Source organism: Psammomys obesus, unplaced genomic scaffold (genome assembly GCF_907164565.1).
Source record: "Psammomys obesus unplaced genomic scaffold, mPsaObe1.curated_primary_1811, whole genome shotgun sequence".
Lineage (NCBI taxonomy): Eukaryota > Metazoa > Chordata > Mammalia > Rodentia > Muridae > Psammomys > Psammomys obesus.
In genome coordinates this window covers 18,630,549-18,650,482 of record NW_026585895.1, presented here as the reverse complement: position 1 = coordinate 18,650,482, position 19,934 = coordinate 18,630,549, and the positions used below count along the sequence as shown (strand labels likewise).

Below are 19,934 nucleotides of genomic sequence, written 5' to 3'. Positions count from 1 at the left end.
GAGGTTATTGACGTAGTGTAGGTGGAAATACCTGCCCAGCCCAATTGTAAAAATAAGACAATTGTAAAATCCAACAGGTGTGTGTGTCTTATTGATTAGCGAGTTAGATAATACCGCCATAGAAATTATAGGGCTAATAATAATAAACAATATTCAGCCCAGTACCATTTAATTTTCAATAACACTACTTACTTAAAATATCAGTGAGGTGTGTGATTTTACATAGTTCAGCATCATTGGCTATAATCTTTGAAAGTAAGTATGTTCATCTCCCTTATACTTTTAAAAAACAAACAAAGAAACAAACACAAAAAAATATCAGCAACTATTTTATACCAATAGCTCTTGTTACTAAAACTAAGTTTGCTTCATTTCATAATATTGTTACTTCTGGGAGGAAGAGTTTGATTGAGTCACCATTATTTTTTCAAACAAAATTTCAAAGTAATATTTTTTTACTGAAAGTATTTTATTATGTACAGAAGCTGTTATATTCAAATTCTATAAAATTACATCTATACCTGTGTGTTTGGATGACCACCTTTATCTAGAAAGGTATCTTTAGAGGTGTTCTCAACTGTTGCCTTTATGAACTACTTTGGATGACTGTGACACTGATATAATGCACATTAATTGGTTGCCCCCCCCACGCTTTCTTAGTGATTACACATCAAGATGATTTAAAGGACTTAGGAATTTGCAAGTCAGTATTTGGCTTCTCTGGTATTGGTGAAACCTGTAAATTGGCTTGGATATGAAGAAAGCTAATGAGTGGATCCCATTAGTCTCTTTATGGAATTTATTTTGGGGATATTATAAAATACATATTCAGATCCAAGTCTTCTTAAAAACATTCATTACAACTTGAGTTTCCTGTTGAGATAAAGGTTTGGTTTTGAATTGACAAACCTGCGAGAGACCCTGAAAAGCTAATGTAAATTCTTGACCCCTGTGTCACTAAGAGGCTGCCAAGTGTGTTTAGGAAATAAAGGGTGGGTTCCATGGTAGTCATCATCACACCATTTACCCAGACACGTGGAGATTATATTCTTGGTAGTTCAAGACATTCACTGAAATTGACAGCCTTTGGTGAGGGTTACTGCCAATACTGTGAAACCTGAAGCTTGCATCCTATGGGCTGGCCCTTTGAGGAAATAACAGTTCACAAGAATGCTTTTAACTAGTCTTTATTTTGACAAACTTCTTTGTAGCAGGGTGTTACAAAACTCATGTGAACTTTTATGAATACAAATGTCAAATCAAATACAGGTTTTCATTAGTTGTGTAAATTTTTACCTGCCAATAATTAAAAAAAAAATGACAACTCAGTCCAACAAATGAGATTCAGTAAAAAAAAAAAAAGAAAGAAAGAAATGTTTATTCTTTTGGCTCAATAATGAAGTAGCTCACCATTCTTTTAGAAGTAGCAATTCCCTGCATGCAGTTCATCAATACACTACAGTAAATAGTTTTGTAAAAGGAATGAACATTAAACTTTTGGTGTGTGAAAAAAAAAAAAAGTTATTTCATGTTAGGTAATTGCACAACTTTGCCACTTTGTTCCTGGCTAAAAAGGACAGAGCCCATGTTATATCCATGATAGCTTTAGTGCAGCAGGATTTAAAAAAATAAGCCTAGTCTGCATATGCAAATACTACAAAAGTTGAGTTAAAAAAAAAAAAACTTCCATGAGTGAAGGATTATCTGTAGGCAACCAGAGTTGGTAGAAAATGGTCAGGGTTTGAGATTTTAACCAACATATCTCTTATTAGAATGGTAGAAAATATATTATAACAAAGAAATCCACAAAACCCATTGTCTAACTTTTATTTTAGGAAATTATCTGTTGAAAAGTCTTTTGGATGCAAAAGTTTGGAATTTTGATTAAAAATAAAAAAGCAAAAGGATAAGGTAAAATAAATTGCCATGTCATCAACCTGAAAATAATTTTCTTATGTACAAATGCTGACAAAGAAAACTGATTATATTTTACATTATTTATATTTAAACAAATTTTGCACTTTTTTTTTTTTTTTAGCAAACTATGAAGTATAGGTTTTGGTAATAGGCCCTATACAGTGTGTCTCCTTTAAATTAGTAAAGACACGTTGTGATACTCAAGTTGAATTAACAATGCAAAAATAAAGGTGTTTTAAAATAATAACAATGAGATCTTCTTGGCGTGTAGACAGAGAGCAGATTGAATTCTTTCTACCACCAACATGTGACTCTTCTTACCAAAACTTGTGATAAATGGATTGATTAAAATAGAGCAGCTTAGGCAATATTAACATGCATTAGTGATAGCCTTCCAACTATTTCTGTGTAATGAATGGTACAGGATACCTCCCTGTTGGAAGCTTGCAAAAGACACATACACTGTGGTACATATTTGAATGAATAGAAGTTGTGTATTAGGCTATATATACGTTTATATATATTTGCCCAAACATGCACCACAGAATAAAATAACTATTTACATAACAGAGGGTATTTAATTGACATAACCTGTCAGTTTTGCTGAGAGCAGAAGATGGCAAAGAAATACTGCCACAGAAAATGGAACAACTATTCTAAAGTGATACTTTGGATAGATTTTTTTTTTTAGAACAAAAGTATTAGATAACTTTTGGGGGGAGGGTATTTAACCAAAATTAAATATAGAACTCTGAAACTTAGAATAAAATTTGCACTTGTTGAAACAAAATATTTTGCATAAAAATAATCCTTTAAATATTAGAGGAGACTTTACAGGCACATAACTGCTCAGATATAAACGAACAAAACAGACTAAAATACTTGTAAGATAACACCATCCAGAAAGTGGAAGTTTTTTAAACTGTTAACATTAGAATTTATGTATTTATTTTTAGATATGAGCAATAATTTCATCTCTCAGGCAAAATATCTTTTATGATTATTGGAGGAATGTGTAGACTCAACAACACAAGATTCTTTTTATAGTTTTCCCTTAACGTAAACTTCAATTACAAAAATAGTGACGCGGTATTATGAACAGACTATGAGCTGGGGACCAAGACGATCCACTGAAACAGACTTTGTAAAAATATGGCAAATGTGGATGTTAAAAATAGAGTGGACGGGAGCGCTGTACTCATGGTGTTTCATGGTGTGGTGTTAACGATGGTGGTCGCTTTCACAATGGAGTTCTCCTCAGCAGTGTCAGCTGGTAAATGGAAGCAGCAACCTCTTGTCAATGTTGATACCCTGTTGCACAGAGTGGCAGTGACAGAGAGGTCACTGTCTGGTATAGGCACTGACCTTGAATATTTGTTGAAACAGTCAGTTTGGCATGGACCTCTCCTTGGAGTCCAGTTGACACATATACTTTACCTTCAGAGGCTGTAAACAATTGGTTACAAAGACATTTCTTTGTTTCTTTTTCACTTTTGATTTTCTCTGACCTCTTTCCCTTTGCTTTCTTTTTCTGGTTTGTCTTTCTCAAACTTTTCTTTATCTGGTTTTGTTACACTATCATAAGAAGGAGGAGAGGTGGTAGAGGAACTTCCATCTGTCTTTTCTGGCGTGGAATTTCCGTTTAATTTGTCAATAACCATGTCTCCTTTTATAGGCAAGTCAATCCTCCCCTTGATTGTCTCTTTGTCATATTTATTCGATATGTTTTTTAACCTTTGCTTTAAAAGATAACATCTGTAATTACGCTGAATGATAGCAGCAGATACCTCCTCTTGTTTGCGCTTCAGAGTGGTGGTAATGGGCTCATAAGAGACCTTGGAGGGGTTGGAAGCCATGAACCGATCTTCCATCTGGATTCGAAGGGCATCCATCTCTCCACTCTCACCCAAGACCCGCTTTGTAAAAGCAAATAAGATGTCCAGGCAGTGGATGCGGTCTCCACTCACCATGGGCAGATCCATGGCGATGAGCTGGACTTTGTTTGGCTTGGCGATGAGGAGGGGAGGATCCAGGGCAGCTGCGAAGTCAGAGAGTTTGCAGAACTCTATGAACTGAGTGGCATCCGGGTCGAACTTCTCCCAGACCTCGTAGAACATCTCAAAGTCGTCCTCGCTCAGGGGCTCTGCGCTTTCTTCAGTGGCAACGCTGAAGTTCTCCAGGATGACGGCGATGTACATGTTCACCACAACCAGGAAGGATATGATGATGTAGCTGACAAAAAAGAAAATCCCCACCGATGGGTTCCCACAGTCTCCCTTCACTGAGCTTCCAGGGTGAATTGCATCGGGATCACAGTCGGGAGGTGCACTGTTTAGTATAGGGGCCAGCAGTCCATCCCAGCCTGCAGAGGTGGTGATTTGGAACAGGCAGATCATGCTGTTGCCAAAGGTCTCAAAGTTGAACATGTCATCAATTCCAGCTTCCTTTTTAACATAGGCAAAGTTGGACATCCCAAAGATGGCGTAGATGAACATGACCAGGAAAAGCAGGAGGCCGATGTTGAACAGAGCAGGAAGAGACATCATCAGAGCAAAGAGCAGCGTGCGGATCCCCTTGGCACCTTTGATGAGGCGGAGGATTCGGCCAATCCTGGCCAGGCGGATGACTCGGAACAGGGTAGGGGACACAAAATACTTCTCTATCAGCTCCGCGAGAAACATTCCTGTGGAAAGGCAGAGAAGCCAGATAAATGTGATCATATTGAAGTTTGTAGGAATGCTGTATGTGTGTGTCTTCTTTTAAAAAATATTCTTACAAAAAACTTACCTGAACTACCATTTGAATCCACTCTAATACTTACATTTAAACGTTTCAGAATTTTAGTAAATGATTCCATAACAATTTTATAAAGGACTATATTTTTTTGGTAAAAATCTGAAGTATTATGTCAATTCAAGATTATACTTTCCAAATATTATACTTCACTGCTATACATGAAATATGGCAATTAAAGTAAGGGTTATTTCTGAAACAACTTAATTCATTATTCTCAATGAGAGTGACAATCTTTAGCTTGAGACAAGTGGACCACATCTGACCTAAAGTAGAGGACCAAGGTCAGACTCACACTATGTGAGCTCCTATGAGCCCCGGTTAGTTAATTCTGTGGATAGTCTTCTCATGGTGTGTTTGACCCCTCTGGCTCCTCCAGTCCTTCCTCCCTTTCTTCCATGGGAGTCCTTGTGCTCTGCCTAATGTTTGGATGTGAATGTCTATATCTGCTCCTATCAGTTGCTGGGTAAAGCCTCCCTGATGGGACCTGGAGAGATGGCTCAGTGGCTAAAAAAACTGATTTCTCTTCCAGAGAACCCAGGCTAAATTCCCAGCACCCACATGGCAGCTCACATCTATCTGTGACTCCAAGATCTGACAGCTTCACACATACATACGTGCAGGCAAGAACACCAATGCACATCAAATAAAAATAAACATTATTTTTTTAAAAACCTCTCTGATGACAGTTATGCTAGGCTCCTGTCTGTGAGTATAGCAGAATATAATTAGGATCATTTCGTTGAGTTTATTTATTATTTATTTTGCCAGTCATATTTAGGGCTTTGAGGCTTTAGCCCATACCAAGCCAAAATTCTCTCTTTCTCTCTGCTTGCTGCCTGTCTGGATGCAAAGTGTTCAGCTACTGTTCTAGCACCATGCCTGTCTTCTTTGCACCATGATGATCATGGACTAACCCTCTAAAACTGTAAGCGAGCCCCTAATTAAAGGCTTTCTCATATAAACATTATGTCTTCATAGCAGTGGGACGGACAGTGGCCGAGAGAATTACTAATACTACTATGTTACGGTGATGTGTTTTAAAAGCATGTCCCTACCCTTCAACCCCTGCCTGACTCTGTTTACCAGTACCAGAATGTTGTGGTTTGCCACTCACATGGGCTCAAGTGCTTGGATCCTTGCTATGCAGCTAGTGGTGGTAAATTCGGGAGGTGAAGTCTTTCTGGGAGAATTGGGTCATGGTGGCAGTGGGGGATTCCTTGAGGTCTTATAGCATACAGCCCAATGTCTTGCTCTCACTTTCATCCCCAAATACAGGTTTACCTTAACCAGCTACACCTTGGGCTCCATGCCACGCTTTCTGCACCAGGATGGAGTATCCTATATCCTTCCTTTGTTAAATTGCTTCTAGTCGGTTATTCTCTCCCAGCAAGGAGTAAGGTAATGGATGCAGAGAGGATGGACTCATGTTCCTTCCTGCTTTCTCCACCTACTTTTCCAACCTGGTATCAATAATTTAATTTCTAACCAGTTAACCCTGTGAATAATCTCAAGTTTTAGATTTTTTTTCAGTTTGCACACTCCATGCTTCCCGAGTGCCTCTCCATGTCAGATTGTGTGCAGGGTTTGGGGGAAATGTTTTCTGGAATTACACGTCTCCGTCACCGAACTGTTCTTACCTACAATGGAGAGGATCACCACCACGAAGTCAAAGATGTTCCAACCAATGGTGAAGTAATAGTATCTGAGAGAGATGAGCTTCAGCACGAACTCCCCAGTGAACAGGACGATGAACACAAGGTTGATTCGGGACAAAACCAGGGTCATGTATTTGCTCTGGTCATCCGTTTCCACCATCATGGTGACCATGTTGAGGCAGATGAGGATCATGATGCTGATGTCAAACACTTGTCTGGTTACAAAGTCAAAGACCATCCCTTGAAATTTGTTCTGGAAAGGGAGAGGAAATAGGGTTGGTGTCCATGCTGCACAAACAGTGATCTGGCTACACTGAAAGTAAGGTCTTCCCACAGGTGGCCCTGGGGAATGAACCCTCCCCTCAGTATCCCAAAAAATCTGTGAGCTCCATTATTTCACTTCTTTTTTTTTTTTTTTTTAAATGAGAGCTCTCACACCACATGCTGCTAACAAACATGCTTGGTTTATTTTGGTCCTATAAGAAGGTAGAGGAAAATAATACAGAATCTAGTGGCAATTGGCTGGAAATATGTAGAGGCTGTTTGATTAACTATGATAATTTTTATAAAAGTGGTTTCAATCAGTATCGAAGACTTCATAAAAGGTAAATATAGACTTTTAGATGCATACTCTGCCTCATTTATCATTTACCTTTACCTTAAGAATTTGCTGATATTCCTTCTTTTCTTCCCTCGATTAATGCTAATTAAACTAATTCAGCTCTACCACTTGTACTTTTGTATGCTTGTGAGTTTGTTAATTTATCTGTTTTTGCTGGAGAGATGGCTCAGTGGTTAAGAGCACTGGCTGATCTTCCAGAGGACCCAGGTTCAATTCCTAGCACCTATATGGCAGCTCATAATTGTCTGTAACTCCAGTTCCAGGGGATCTGACCCTCTCAGACATAGATGCAGGCAAAACATCAATTCATGCAAGGTAAAATAAAAAATAAACAAACAAATGAATCTTTTTTTCCTCTTCATCTTTCCCTATTTATGCCTCAACAACAACAACAACAAATGCATGAAAGAATAAGAAAGATGGCTTAGTAGCTAAGAAAGAGAACTGGCTGGTTTTCCAGAGGAGCCAGGCTCAATGAGTAGCACCCAGTGATGGCTCACAATTTTTGGTAACTTTAGTTCCAGGGTATCTGACTCCCTCTTCTGCCCCCCCCCCCCGTGGGTACAGGCATGTGCATGGTGCACAGAAATATGCATAAGAAAAATACCTCTCCCTCACAAACATCTTTTTTAAAATGCATGAGAAATGGTTGTGTAATTAATACCCATTTTAGAAAACATATGCTTTTAGAGTTCTGTGTAAGTACAAATGTTAAATGTGGTTTATTAGATAATTAAAAATAATTCATGATAAACACACAAAATCCCATGGCTTATGGGAAAATCCAAGGTCATAAACCGACCATGTTTTCAGCATATCAATGACCTTTGGTGAAGCAGGTTCATTCATTCCATTCTGTGGGAGGTATCTTCCCATTCTTCTTTCTCATCTTACATCTCCTAGTTTTAATTACTTTTAAACATATAGTAAGGCGAAGTCACTGATAAGGTTCATGAATCCTTTCAATTATGAGTTTTGCTGATCACAGGTTCCCCCCCCCCCAGGGGAACAGTTATCTTCATGGGCTTCAGTTGCCCTATGTTTTTACCTATCTCAGAGGGTAGATGAGCTAGGCTACAGTTCTGTGAGTGTGAGTCACCATCATCATGCCATTTCACATTAGGAAGTGTTTCAGAGCAGGCATTTGAATAATCTTTATTCCTCTTTTCATGAAGCAAAAATTTTGAGACAGGTTTTGTTTCAAAGCAAACTGGGAATAATTTTCTTGTCTCAAGTGTGAAAACCCAGAAAGACAAATGGCTTTCTGATGTGTAGAACCTAAATTTAATATATATATTACATATACATATATATATATATATGTTATAGATAATATGAAGAATGTCATGAATTTAAATACATAGGGAAGCATGAAAAAGGGAAGAAGGAAAGGAGGAAACAAGAGCCCAGAGAAGGGATGTGCTGATGGGATGGGCCATCTGGGAACCTTGAGCTACATAAAAAAAGGAAATGTCAATAAGGTTAGAGGAGCAGCAGGAGGGTGATTTTTGATTTGGGGCCAGTTCTTAGGAACTCTGGTTGCAGCTCGCCAACTATCAGGAATGTTTCAGTGTTTTAAGAAGTTGACACCTGTTACAGAGTTTTGCAGCTGTAGAGTGCTTGCACAGTATGAGATTTGCGGTTAGATTGGTGCTATTGATTGGTAACATTGCCCAATATGTTCTGATCCAGATACTACAACTGAAACACTGTTTTGGATTCTTAAAAAATACAAGCCTTCTTACTGAGGGTCGGGGGATTGGCTTCTGAGGTTTTTTGGAGCCAAGTTTCTTCATTGCATTGTAATATTTTTTCTGTTCTTCTGTCATAAAGATGTCTTGACCTCCAAAGTAAACACACGGAATAGCCTGGTTACAATCCCAACCTGTATTACAACAGTATTTTAACTAAAATAATTCTGAGCCTTTCTTTAATCTTGTCCCAATTTTAAATGGATATTATCTTGCTAAATATACTGCTTCTACCATTTATGTGAAATACTGAAGACGTTAATATTATGCAAAGCCCATAAGCACATAAAATTCCTATTAGTACAGCAACCTAATTGGATTATATAATATTCACAATGAATTTTAAGGTCCTCAAATATTTTCATGGAGCCAAATATTTTTCTTTCTCTTTCACCTCTTTTACCGTTGAGAGTTTTACTGCTGTAGTCAGAGTTTTGCTGTTGTTGCTTTAACATTTTTGAGTATCAAACAATGTGATAGGTGTGAGAACTGCATAGGCATAAAACATGATGTCATGCTCCTTACGTGGCTAGCTCTCGAAAAAGGTAGGTGGAAAAATGGACAATAGTGTGCAAAGGGGGAGAAGTTTTTAAAAAGTCAAGTATAAATGAACAGGAAGAAAGAAGGAAGGTTACTGTAGACACAACAAAAATTGAGAGAGCCAGGCTTAAGCTTAAGGCTTTAAATGACAATGAAGAGTTTGCTTGGCAATGCATCTCAGGAAGAGAAAATATCACATACAAAGCCACGGAGCAACTAGTGTGCGGCTGAGTTCAGAAAAGGTCAGGAAGATTCATGTAGTGGCCTTGTAACAGGTGCTGTTGGTGATGCTGGTGGGGGAGGAGTGAGAACGTAATAGGGGAGAGGATAAAAATGAGATGTGGGAAAATATGAGGCTTAGAAATTGGTGAGGATAATTCCTAAAAGCCTCCATAAGCTGTGCTAAGAACTGGATAATCGTTGCACGTACTGAAGTAATGGCTATATTTCTGGGTCTGAAATATACAGACAGCTGGACCGTGCCATGGAGGAAAGGAGGGAAGCCACTGAGTAGGAGCAGTAGATTAACTGGCCACAGAGTAAGAATGAAAATAATAGAAATACAATCTAAATCTGTCATGACTCTAAGTGTCTGGTTGTCTCTATGACACACTGTTGTTCTGAGCAAGGGAGGGAAGAGGAAGTAAGAAATACTCATCTTCTTCTTTTGCTGGTTGAAGTTGTCTATGATGACACCGATGAACAGATTTAGAGTAAAAAACGACCCAAAGATGATGAAAATGACAAAGTATAAATACATATACAGATTTTCTTCATAAACAGGCTGAAGTTTGACCTAAACAACAGTGAGAATATTTAATACTATTAGCAAAATGAATCCTTGGACTAAATAATGTAGCAAGTACAGTTACTTAATATGAACTTGTGTTATGTCTTCAGATATCATTGTACAGAAATAATTATTTTGTAACGCTAGCATGACATTTGCAAATATTACTCTTAAAATCCAAAAGTAGGTTTTTTGTTTGTTTGTTTTTTCCATTGTAACCTACCTGAAAGATATTCCTCAGCATAATTAAAACTGATCCCAAATTCAGCTAACTGTTTGGGCCTATTACTTTATCAGCAGCAGCATCCCAACACATTTGCAATATCTTCAGTTTGTGTTTGAGAAAGCTCTAATAGCAGAAAAGCAACTAAGAGGGAAAATACACACATGGTTTAACCAGTTCTTTGTATTTCTGAGCCTGAGTTCCTTGAAGTCGGCTGGCTCATCTGGGCTCTACTATTCTTGGAAGCTGCTTTATAGACTGGCTGATCATGTTCTCTTTAGAAACAGAAAAACAGTGACTCCTGCCCTGAGTTACCTTCCTACTCTAAATAGTTCTATCTGCAAGGCTAATCTGATGTCTTATACTCCATGTAATTTGAGAAATTTTCAGAGTAGACATGTTATCTATTACATATCATACCCGCAGTAACCAAACTGCTATCTACACATGAGCATCCTGTCAAGAATTTCTACTGTATTGATAAATACTTTAATTTTATGCAATATAGATTCTGGGTCCCTCAGTTCAATTCATCAGTGTTTACCATGGACAGTCTAGTAACTGCAAATAGTATTGGAGGGCTACTCACATCCCGAGAATCAACAGCTGCGTACATAATATCCATCCAGCCTTTGAATGTGGCCTGCACACAATACATATTAGAATTATTTATGAATATCTCACCCAGATTATCGCATTTACCAGACACAAATGCAACTCCATTGTTATAAATATCTTTTCATACAATTCCATGACATTTTCTACACAGGTGTTAAAATGATTCAAATGAGGTATTATGAAGGACCTTCCTACTTCTGACTATCAAAATTTATATTTACAATTTAGGATTTCTTTTCTTTTCTTGGGTGCTATTCTATGCTATTCTTTTTTTCTGTACAAAAACACAATGGAGACTTGATTGATGAAATCCCATCTTAATCTCCTCTTAAAACCTTCCAACAATAAGATAAAATGTGGTTGAAGCTCATGGTTGTATTCAAACAAGCTCATTTTCACTAGTAACTGATTAACAAATATGCTGTCATGAAGTTTAAAAATATGAAAACGCTACATATTTTGAAAAGTATCCCTTGAGAGCTACATTTCTGCATGTAACAGTATCATATTATTTTGAGACGTTACTATGGAACCTGTCTGGCTAAAACTCACACATTTAATGCATATATATATATATATATATATATATATATATATATATATATATCATGTGATTGGCATTTCAATATACACAGTTTTGACAGAAAGTTAAAAATTGAAATAATGGTCGGTAATAGAAGGAGAAAAACACAGGGAGATAAGAAATCCCGTGGAAAACATTAAAAACTCACTCCTGGGGAAAGAGCGAAACAACTGCAAGTCTCTCTCACAGTCAAATAACTAGGCTGAGCTGTCATCCGACTACCTTCCTACTGTTAAATAAGAATTACTCAGAGTGCACCCCACCAGAATCTTAGGTGGTGCTCGTTTGAAATGTTTTCAGGGTCCACTCACCACTTGCAGCAAGGCTAGGTAGCCGGCCCCGACGTTGTCAAAGTTGACTTTCACGTTCTTCCACCGGGCTTGCTTGCCGAGGGCCTTGCAATCACTCAAGTTGTTGACCTCGCTGACCTCGAACTTGTTGCCCGTTGTCATGTTGACGCAGTGGTAGAACTTCCCGGCAAACAGGTTCACACCCATGATACTAAAGATCAGCCAGAAGATGAGACACACCAGCAGCACGTTCATGATGGAGGGGATGGCGCCAACAAGCGCGTTGACAACCACCTGAGAGAGGACAGGAGAGCGGTGACCTGGTTGAAGCGGAAGCCATTTGCAGGTATGAACGCATTCAGCACTAAGACACGTTTGGAAGAGGTTAACCGGCATCTGGGTAGATTTCTAGCCCCAGAATCTTTCTTCTAGTGTTTTCTATTACATATTGACAAGGGGAGATAAACAATGCAGCCAAAGGGCTAAGCAAAAAGGGAAAGCAAATATTCAACAAAAATTGAAAAGTAATAATGAGAAAAACCTGATATGCTAAGATGGAATCAGGAAATGTTCACTAGGGAAAAATGGTAAGGAAAAAATACGCGTTAAATGGCAACAGAAGTAATCATTTGCTCTAACACACGTTAATTTTTGTGAACGTGAGTGAATTACTGACGATCTGAAAGAGAAAGTATGCAACTCTTCCGCAAATAAAATATTAAAAATGTATTAAATCTGTATCCTCGGGTCAGGCTCATTTATATGACCACGGAGGTAAAGATTAAGGCTTTATAAGTCTTTTGTTTTATATTGGAAAAATCTCAGTCTTTTAAACATGGAACGAATTACTGTCAGATATATCTTTAGACATAATAGTATTAAATATATATTATCCTAACCCTAACCCTAACCTTAACCCCTAACCCTAACCCTAACCCTAATATATACTATTATTATTGTCAATCCCCTACATGCTCTCCTTGAGCCTACACTATTCATTTTTGTTAGACTGACTTGCTTAGTAAAGAAAAATCCTGGTCACCTTTTATTTCTGACTCCAGGAAAAATTAAGATGTGTTTTAAGATCTCAAGGGTAGCAAAAGTAACTTCTCTAACCCAACTCATTCTGGTTCATAGTAGACTACACAATTCAGTGCTCAGACTCAAGGAAACTATTGTTTTATTTAAAAATATGAAAAACATTATTTTAGAAATAGACAGGAAAAAAATTGTAAACCAAAAACTGAAATCCAAAATTGTAGTGCTTTTCTATAGTAATTGAATTTTCTTTCCTTTAGACATTAAGTCATGTACGTTACACTTGTTATTTCTTTTCCGATTAAAATATGTACAGTGACCTCTTATATACCTCTATAAATATTCTTATTTAGCTGAAATCGTAGGTGTTCTACAGGAATTAAAATACTAATCTAGAATATTTTTCAGATCAGAGAAAAATTGTAAGTTCTCAGACTTGTTCATTTGATTTCCTCTCTGATATAAACTATAAACATGGCTGTTTGCCAAGAAGGTCCAATCAACCTAGGCTGTTACCTAGACTATAGGTTGCTCTCCATGTACTGATGCCAAGGCCCAACTGTGGAAGACAACACTCACACAACTCACTGAACACCGAGAACTCAAGTTGGTGTCTACAAGGAGCCTTTACACTGATGTCCTAGCATGTTTGATACAAAAAAAGTACTCTGCAGGATCCCAAAGGAGAAATGTGATCAACCCAGCTACAAATGCTTTGATCTACAATGGCATCCTGCCTGTAGGATAATCACAAATTTTGTGGGAGTAACCAGCCCAAATCTGATTTGACTTAAGGCTCACTCCATGAGATGGAGCCCATATCCAATACTGCTTGGGTGACCAAGAACCTGTTCTAAACATACAAATAAACAAACAAATGTAGCTCCAAAATGACATTCTGCTATACTCTAGATCATTGCCTGCTCAGCCTTCATCAGAGATGCTTCTCCCTGCAGCAGATGGGAACAAATACGGAGACCCACAGCCAGACATTATCCGGAGAATAAGGCAATGGAGTAAGCCCTAAGTGAGATGTCTCCATCAAATCCCTCCCTCACGCTTCAGGGAACCTTGCAACAGAGGAGGCAGAAAGAGTGTAACCACTAGAGGGGATGACGGACACCAAGAAAACAAGGCCTGAATCAACAGGAATGATACGTACATGAACTCACAGGGACTGAAGCAGCATGCACAGGGCCTGCAAGGATCTGTACCAGATGGGGTCCTAGATCTGAAGGAAGGAGGTACATTCCCCTATTCCTACCCCCAAAGCTATCTCCAATTGATAACTACTTAATTTTCTCCAAGGGAGTCTCACTGGGGAAACAAACTATCTTAAGCCCAACAGCAGTGGCAACTTTGGAGGTTCCTTGTCTTAAAGTATCATGTTAGGAATTTACTTTCTTTAAATTTTATCTTATTTATATTAATATATAAACATAATGTATATTAATATATATTCTCCCCCCCCTTTCTTTACTCCACAGGTCATTTGCATCTATATTATAGCCTCCTGCTTAGTGTTTGTATGGATTCCTGAGTGTATCAATGAGTTGGTCTCTGATACATATATATCTATTTGTTCCTTTTGTTAGTTTTATCCTATTCTGATGTTTTGGGTTTTGTTTGTTTGTTTTTTTTAATCTTATTTTATTGTTGTCTCCTGGAAACCTGTGTGTTTTCTAGTGAGAGACAGAAAGGGAGTGGATCCAGGCAGGAGGGGAGTTGGAGAGGAACTATGAGGAAAGACAGGGGAAGCTAATTAGTTATGTATTGTATGAGAAAAAATCTATCATCAATAAAAAAATAAAATAAACAAAGCATCACCGTGAAGTCATGAAGTATGATGAAGGCTTGGATGATGTCAGCAATGAAAGAAGATTATTACTTGGAACAGGCTTTTAATGAATTTGTTAACACAGGCAGGGAAACAGAATTTGCGACGGGCAAGCCAAGCGTGTTTCTGCTCACAGAGCTGTGAGAGCAGCTGGAGGGTGGTTTCATTTTCCAGGATGAGTAAATTCTGCAGTCAAGGCTGAAGGGGTTTATTGCCCCAAACAAACCACCTCCTAATATAAAAACCCCATGGCCTTGAAGAAATTCAATATCCGTGTGCATTTGCAAAGCAGATTAAACAAAGCTGGCCTTTGTGCAAAGCAGTTCTGAAGGCGGGCAGCCGAGCGTTTTATCTTGTGAGACAAGATATACTCGCTAAGGAAGAGAGCAGAGGAGGACAAGGCTAAGGCTATGGAAAAAGTGAACCTCACTCGGTATATGTGCTTAAAAGATCCGTTGAAGCAAAGCCAGGCTCGTTAAAAATACATAGCTAATTATCCTAGCACCTCACTTTGGATGTGAAGGATGTACTGTTTTTTTGCTGAATGCTCCGATTTACCTAAATTCAAGAAATAAAGCATTTTCAAATCACTTTACTTCTTTTTTTTTTTTTTTAATTGATACCCTTTAAGGACTTCAGATGTATCTACTGAAGTCTTTGGTAGGATAAGTGTTGTCAACAGTCATTCCAAATTGTCTGAGAAATGAAAATAATAGCTCATGGATCTGTGTGTGTGTGTGTGTGTCGGAGGGGGAGGTGTTTAAATGAAATAGAGTTTCCAGAAGAAAGGCTTGCTGTTCTCTTTGGCTTTAGCCCTGAGTTATCTAATTCTGTGGAGATACTACCATGTTGTTGAGTCACTGGCTGCATCTAACTGACTGGAGTTTTAGGGCGCACCCTTGAATCATCTTACCCTCATGCCTTCGAAGCGGGATAAGGCTCGGAGAGGCCTCAGAGCTCTCAGTGTGCGTAGGGATTTGATGGCACCAAGTTCCGAGTAACCAAGAGCATTGGCTACCAGGCTCACCAAGGAAACCTGTAGATGGAAAATAAACTGTTAATCTACAAAGTAAACCGTTAGGTAAAGGGCACGGCATGTGCTGTCCATTCTTTGGTGAGAGCCAACTAAAGCACGAATATAACCCTTCCAGCTTCATCGTCCACACAGTTGTACCATCTGACACTGTCTGCCTCATCCTGAGCTTTCTTTCTTTACCTGTAAAATGTGATAGGTGTCCATCCTTATCAACACTTAGGTCGTGCCACAGGCTTCTTTACAAAGTATGTATATTTTTACCACTGATCACTCAGGACTTAGTTCAAAACCCCGATCCCTCATATACCTTTGCTTAACAGTGCCAAATAAAACTTAGAATGGCTCTCCTGAACTTTATGTTGTTAAGGTTGTGAATCCTAGAGGTATTTGCCAGGTTTCAGGATTGGTCAGCTGGCTAGGTGTTTAATCTCTCCTTCCATATCATATCATCAGCATTTTATTAGCTTGGGTGAAACTCTGTTCTTAACATACGTAATATGGTCTGGTTAGGTATACATTACTGGAGTCACTGTCTCCTCTTTGGATAAATTAGCCTATCACTTATAAAATTCAAAAGAACAATGCACTGATTAAGGACACATTTATCTGAAACTTTTCATCTCAAGTGGATTTTTGAAGAGGATGCAATGTTTCTTATTCACGGTGATCACATATCTTCCTGATACTTGTTATTATGTTGAATTTTAGTTAAATACATGCAACATGAAATGGCACACATCCTTTTGGGGGTAGGGAAGCCATTTGGTTTGATTTTTCTTTCAATGTACTTGGATGAGTACATGCGTGTCACTTTCAGCACAAGTATCCTGACAAAAACCAAAATAAACAAAGGAACAAAGGATGGAAAAAAGAAAGGAAGGAAGAGAGAAATAAAGAAAAAAGATGGGTTGGAGAGATGGCTTCCTGGTTAGGAGCACTGGCTGCTCTTCCAGAGGATCCTGGTTCAATTCCTAGCACCCATATGGCAGGTCACAGCCACCTGTAACTTCAGATTCAGGGGATCTAGCCTTCTTCTAGCCTCCAGAGGGGACCAGGCACGCATGTGGCACACAGGCATACATGCATTCAGAACACCTATACATGTAAAATTAAAAAAAAAATAAATAATAGAAAGCCAGGGAGGGGTGAGGTTGGAGGTGACCGGAAGCCAAATCATCTGATATTTTAACCCTTTACATCCACTTAAAAAAATGTGTTCCTCATCAGAATCAGAACACACACAATGACCCCAGCGGCCACTTACTTTCTCATGCCTGTGTGGTTAACTCTTCAAAGTTCTGTTTTTGAGAAACTTTAATTCGTTGTATTAACTCAATGGCTTGAGGGCCTGAGGAATTAATTTTCTGTGTAAAAAGCAATTGGGAGACTAAATGAAATCTCCCTGTGATGCTCTGAGGCAAGATGGAGTCAGTGATCTGCTTAAGACCACATGGCATCACGGGCAACATAGGGTCTTTAAAAGCAAATGCAGCCACTGTCCCTTCCTTGAATGATTAAGCATTCACTCACACATAAAGTGTAACAGAATAAGTTACACCAAAGGTAGATTTGATCCGAGACAAGATAATTTATGACGCTCTTTATCTGTGACTTGGACTTGCTGCTATAGAGGATCAGGGAGATTGGAAAGGTTGTTAATTAAACACATGGGTTTCTGGGTTCTGGACTTATCTCAGGAGACATTAACAACTTTTAAATCTTATCCTGGAGTACTATCTGAAGAGTTCTTTGTTTTTGTTTGTTTTTTGAGACAGGGTTTCTCTCTGTAGAGTTGGCTCTCCTGGAACTTGCTCTGTAGATCAGGCTGGCCTTGAACTCAGAGATCCACCTGTCTCTGCCTCCCAAGTGCTGGGATTAAAGGCGAGCACTACCACCACACAGTCTGAAGTCTTCTTATCCTCCCAACCAAGCCCTTTATTTAATATTAGCCTTTTTTGGTACAGGATAAGCATATTACAAGGCACAGACCCAAAGAAGATAGGTAACAGAGGATCCAAGGGAGGATGCATAAATCTCACTCAGACGTGGAGATAGGATAGATAAAGGCAGTGGATGAAGAGAGGGAACAAGGTAGGAGATGCAGAGTGTTGAGGGTGGAGATCAGACCTAGGAAGAGTGAGAGTGAGAGGACAGAAGGCCTGTAGAGAAAAGGGAAACTGAGGGTTGGGGTATCTCTGTGACAAGCTGGAGACCTAAGTCAGGGAAGGCTTGTGGGAGGATATGAGGGGCACCCAAGCAGAGACTCCTAGTAGCAGAGACCATAGAGACTGAAGAGGACACTCACAACTAGACTCGTTTGTTAGTAGAGGGATGGGAATACTAGCCCACCCACAAAATCTTTGACACCAAATTTACCCTGCCTACGAGATGTGCAGGGATAAAGATGGAGCAGAGATTGAAGGAATGCCCAGCCAATGCCTGGCCTAACCAAAGAGCCACCCTATGGGCGAGTGCCAAGCCCTGACACTAAGAATGATACCCTGCTGAGCTTGCAGATGGGAACCTGACAGTTGTCCTCTGAGAGGCTCTACCCTACAGCACCTCAAAACAGATACCGAGACTCACGGCCAAACATTGGGTGATGCATAGGGAATCTTGTGGAAAAGTGGGAGGTAAGAGAGAAGGACCTGGAGGTGACAGGAGCTCCACAAGAAGACCAAGAGAGCCAACCAACCTAACCAGGGCCCAGAATGCCTTGCTGAGACTGAAGCACCAACCAAGACCTAGACTTAGATCCCTTACAAAGATGTAGCAGATGGGCAGCTTAGGCTTCATAAGGGTCTAAGGGAAGTGGGAACTTCATTAGACATGGACTCATGTAAAGTGAATACAATACAATAAAATTAAAAAAAATTGAGATAAAAAAGACCAGGACTTTACATGGAAGTGGCTGCACCTATTTCATGACCGTGAAGGTTATCAGCTCATACTTTAAGAGGAAAGGAATACCCTTTCTTCTTATGTGTAGACCAGTGGGTGCTGGAAACATCAGAAGTCTTGGCTTTAAAGCCTCAATGTGTCTCTGGCATTTACTCACTCAGAATTTGAATGGCGATGTTGCTTGTGAAGTTGTTAGTAAATAGGCTTCTTCTAATGGAATTTAGAGGTCAGAGTGCAAATTGCCAGTCCTGCATCCAGGCAAAATGAGAGCAGTGAAACATTATTTTTCACACGTGTGTGTGTGTGTGTGTGTGTGCATGTATACATATATATGCACACACATATGTGTGTTTGTGTGTGTGTGTAGGCCAGAGATTGGCATCGAGTGCATTCCATAATCACTCCCTGTTTTATTTATTATGACAGGGTCACACACTGAAAGTGAAGCTTACTGCTTCAGCTATATTGTCCACCTAGTAAGTCCCAGGATTCTCTGGTTCCTACAGGTACAGGCAAACACACCTGGCCATTTGCATGGGTGCTGGAGTTCAGAACACAGGTCTCCCTGCTATGGCAAGCAGCTCACTGCCCGGGCCATTTCTTTAGCCCCATGTTACTACAATATGAATCTTCTAGGGCAGATCATCAAAAATTGTGGGGATTTGTAATGAATTTTATTTATTTAGGAGAATAAAAAGAGAATTTTAAAAATGGGGGGGGGTCAGATATTGACTGTGGATTTGTTTAATCAAGTAATTTAAATGGTTATTTTTCATGTGAATCACTCTGATAAGATTGTTACAATCTTAATAGATCTGGCCTCTCTGTTTACAAACCCAGGATGTTGCTTACTTTTACTTGTGTCCAACTTGCAACAAATTGTTTCTATGATCTTCTTTTGCAGAAATCACAGGAAGCATTCCTTGCTAACATGTACAAACTGGGAGGTAACGAGTTCAAACGAATGGAATTTTTTAACATAATCTACATGAATGTGATCAAATGCCACAGTACATGATAAACCTCCGTGGTAGGGGCTTTACAGCATGGTTTAGCCGTGGTCGCACATTTTTTCACTTGCGTATCAGTTGAGCCTGAGACGCAATCATGTGGAAGGCGGGAATGATAGCTCTGAAGAACACCCAGAAGCCCTGTGACCCATCAGTGAACAATGCAGCGTCACTGTCCCTTTAAGATGGCTAAGGATAAACACTTAAATTCAATAGAAACAGCTAATAGATTAGAACTGGTGCATCACCTCCATATATTTTGATGATGCACTTCAATCCAAAAAACATCCTAACTTAAAAAAAAATACATATTAGATCTTTTAAAAT

The 19,934-nt window shown here is 39.1% G+C and overlaps 1 protein-coding gene across 9 annotated transcripts in view; it reads right to left on the bottom strand.

Moving 5' to 3' along the window:
• Positions 1-1,179: 1,179 nt before the first annotated feature.
• LOC129671296 (sodium channel protein type 3 subunit alpha) overlaps positions 1,180-19,934 on the bottom strand; it is an 84,235-nt gene continuing 65,480 nt past the window's right edge. For all 9 annotated transcript variants that reach the window (XM_055600099.1, XM_055600103.1, XM_055600100.1 and 6 more), the window contains 7 exons: positions 15,574-15,696; positions 11,807-12,079; positions 10,884-10,937; positions 9,940-10,077; positions 8,736-8,840; positions 6,351-6,621; positions 1,180-4,600 (listed from right to left, as the gene is read on the bottom strand). In XM_055600099.1, coding sequence (XP_055456074.1) covers positions 3,405-4,600; positions 6,351-6,621; positions 8,736-8,840; positions 9,940-10,077; positions 10,884-10,937; positions 11,807-12,079; positions 15,574-15,696 — 2,160 coding nt within the window. In that variant the 3' untranslated portion in view covers positions 1,180-3,404. The remainder of the gene's footprint in view (positions 4,601-6,350; positions 6,622-8,735; positions 8,841-9,939; positions 10,078-10,883; positions 10,938-11,806; positions 12,080-15,573; positions 15,697-19,934) is intronic.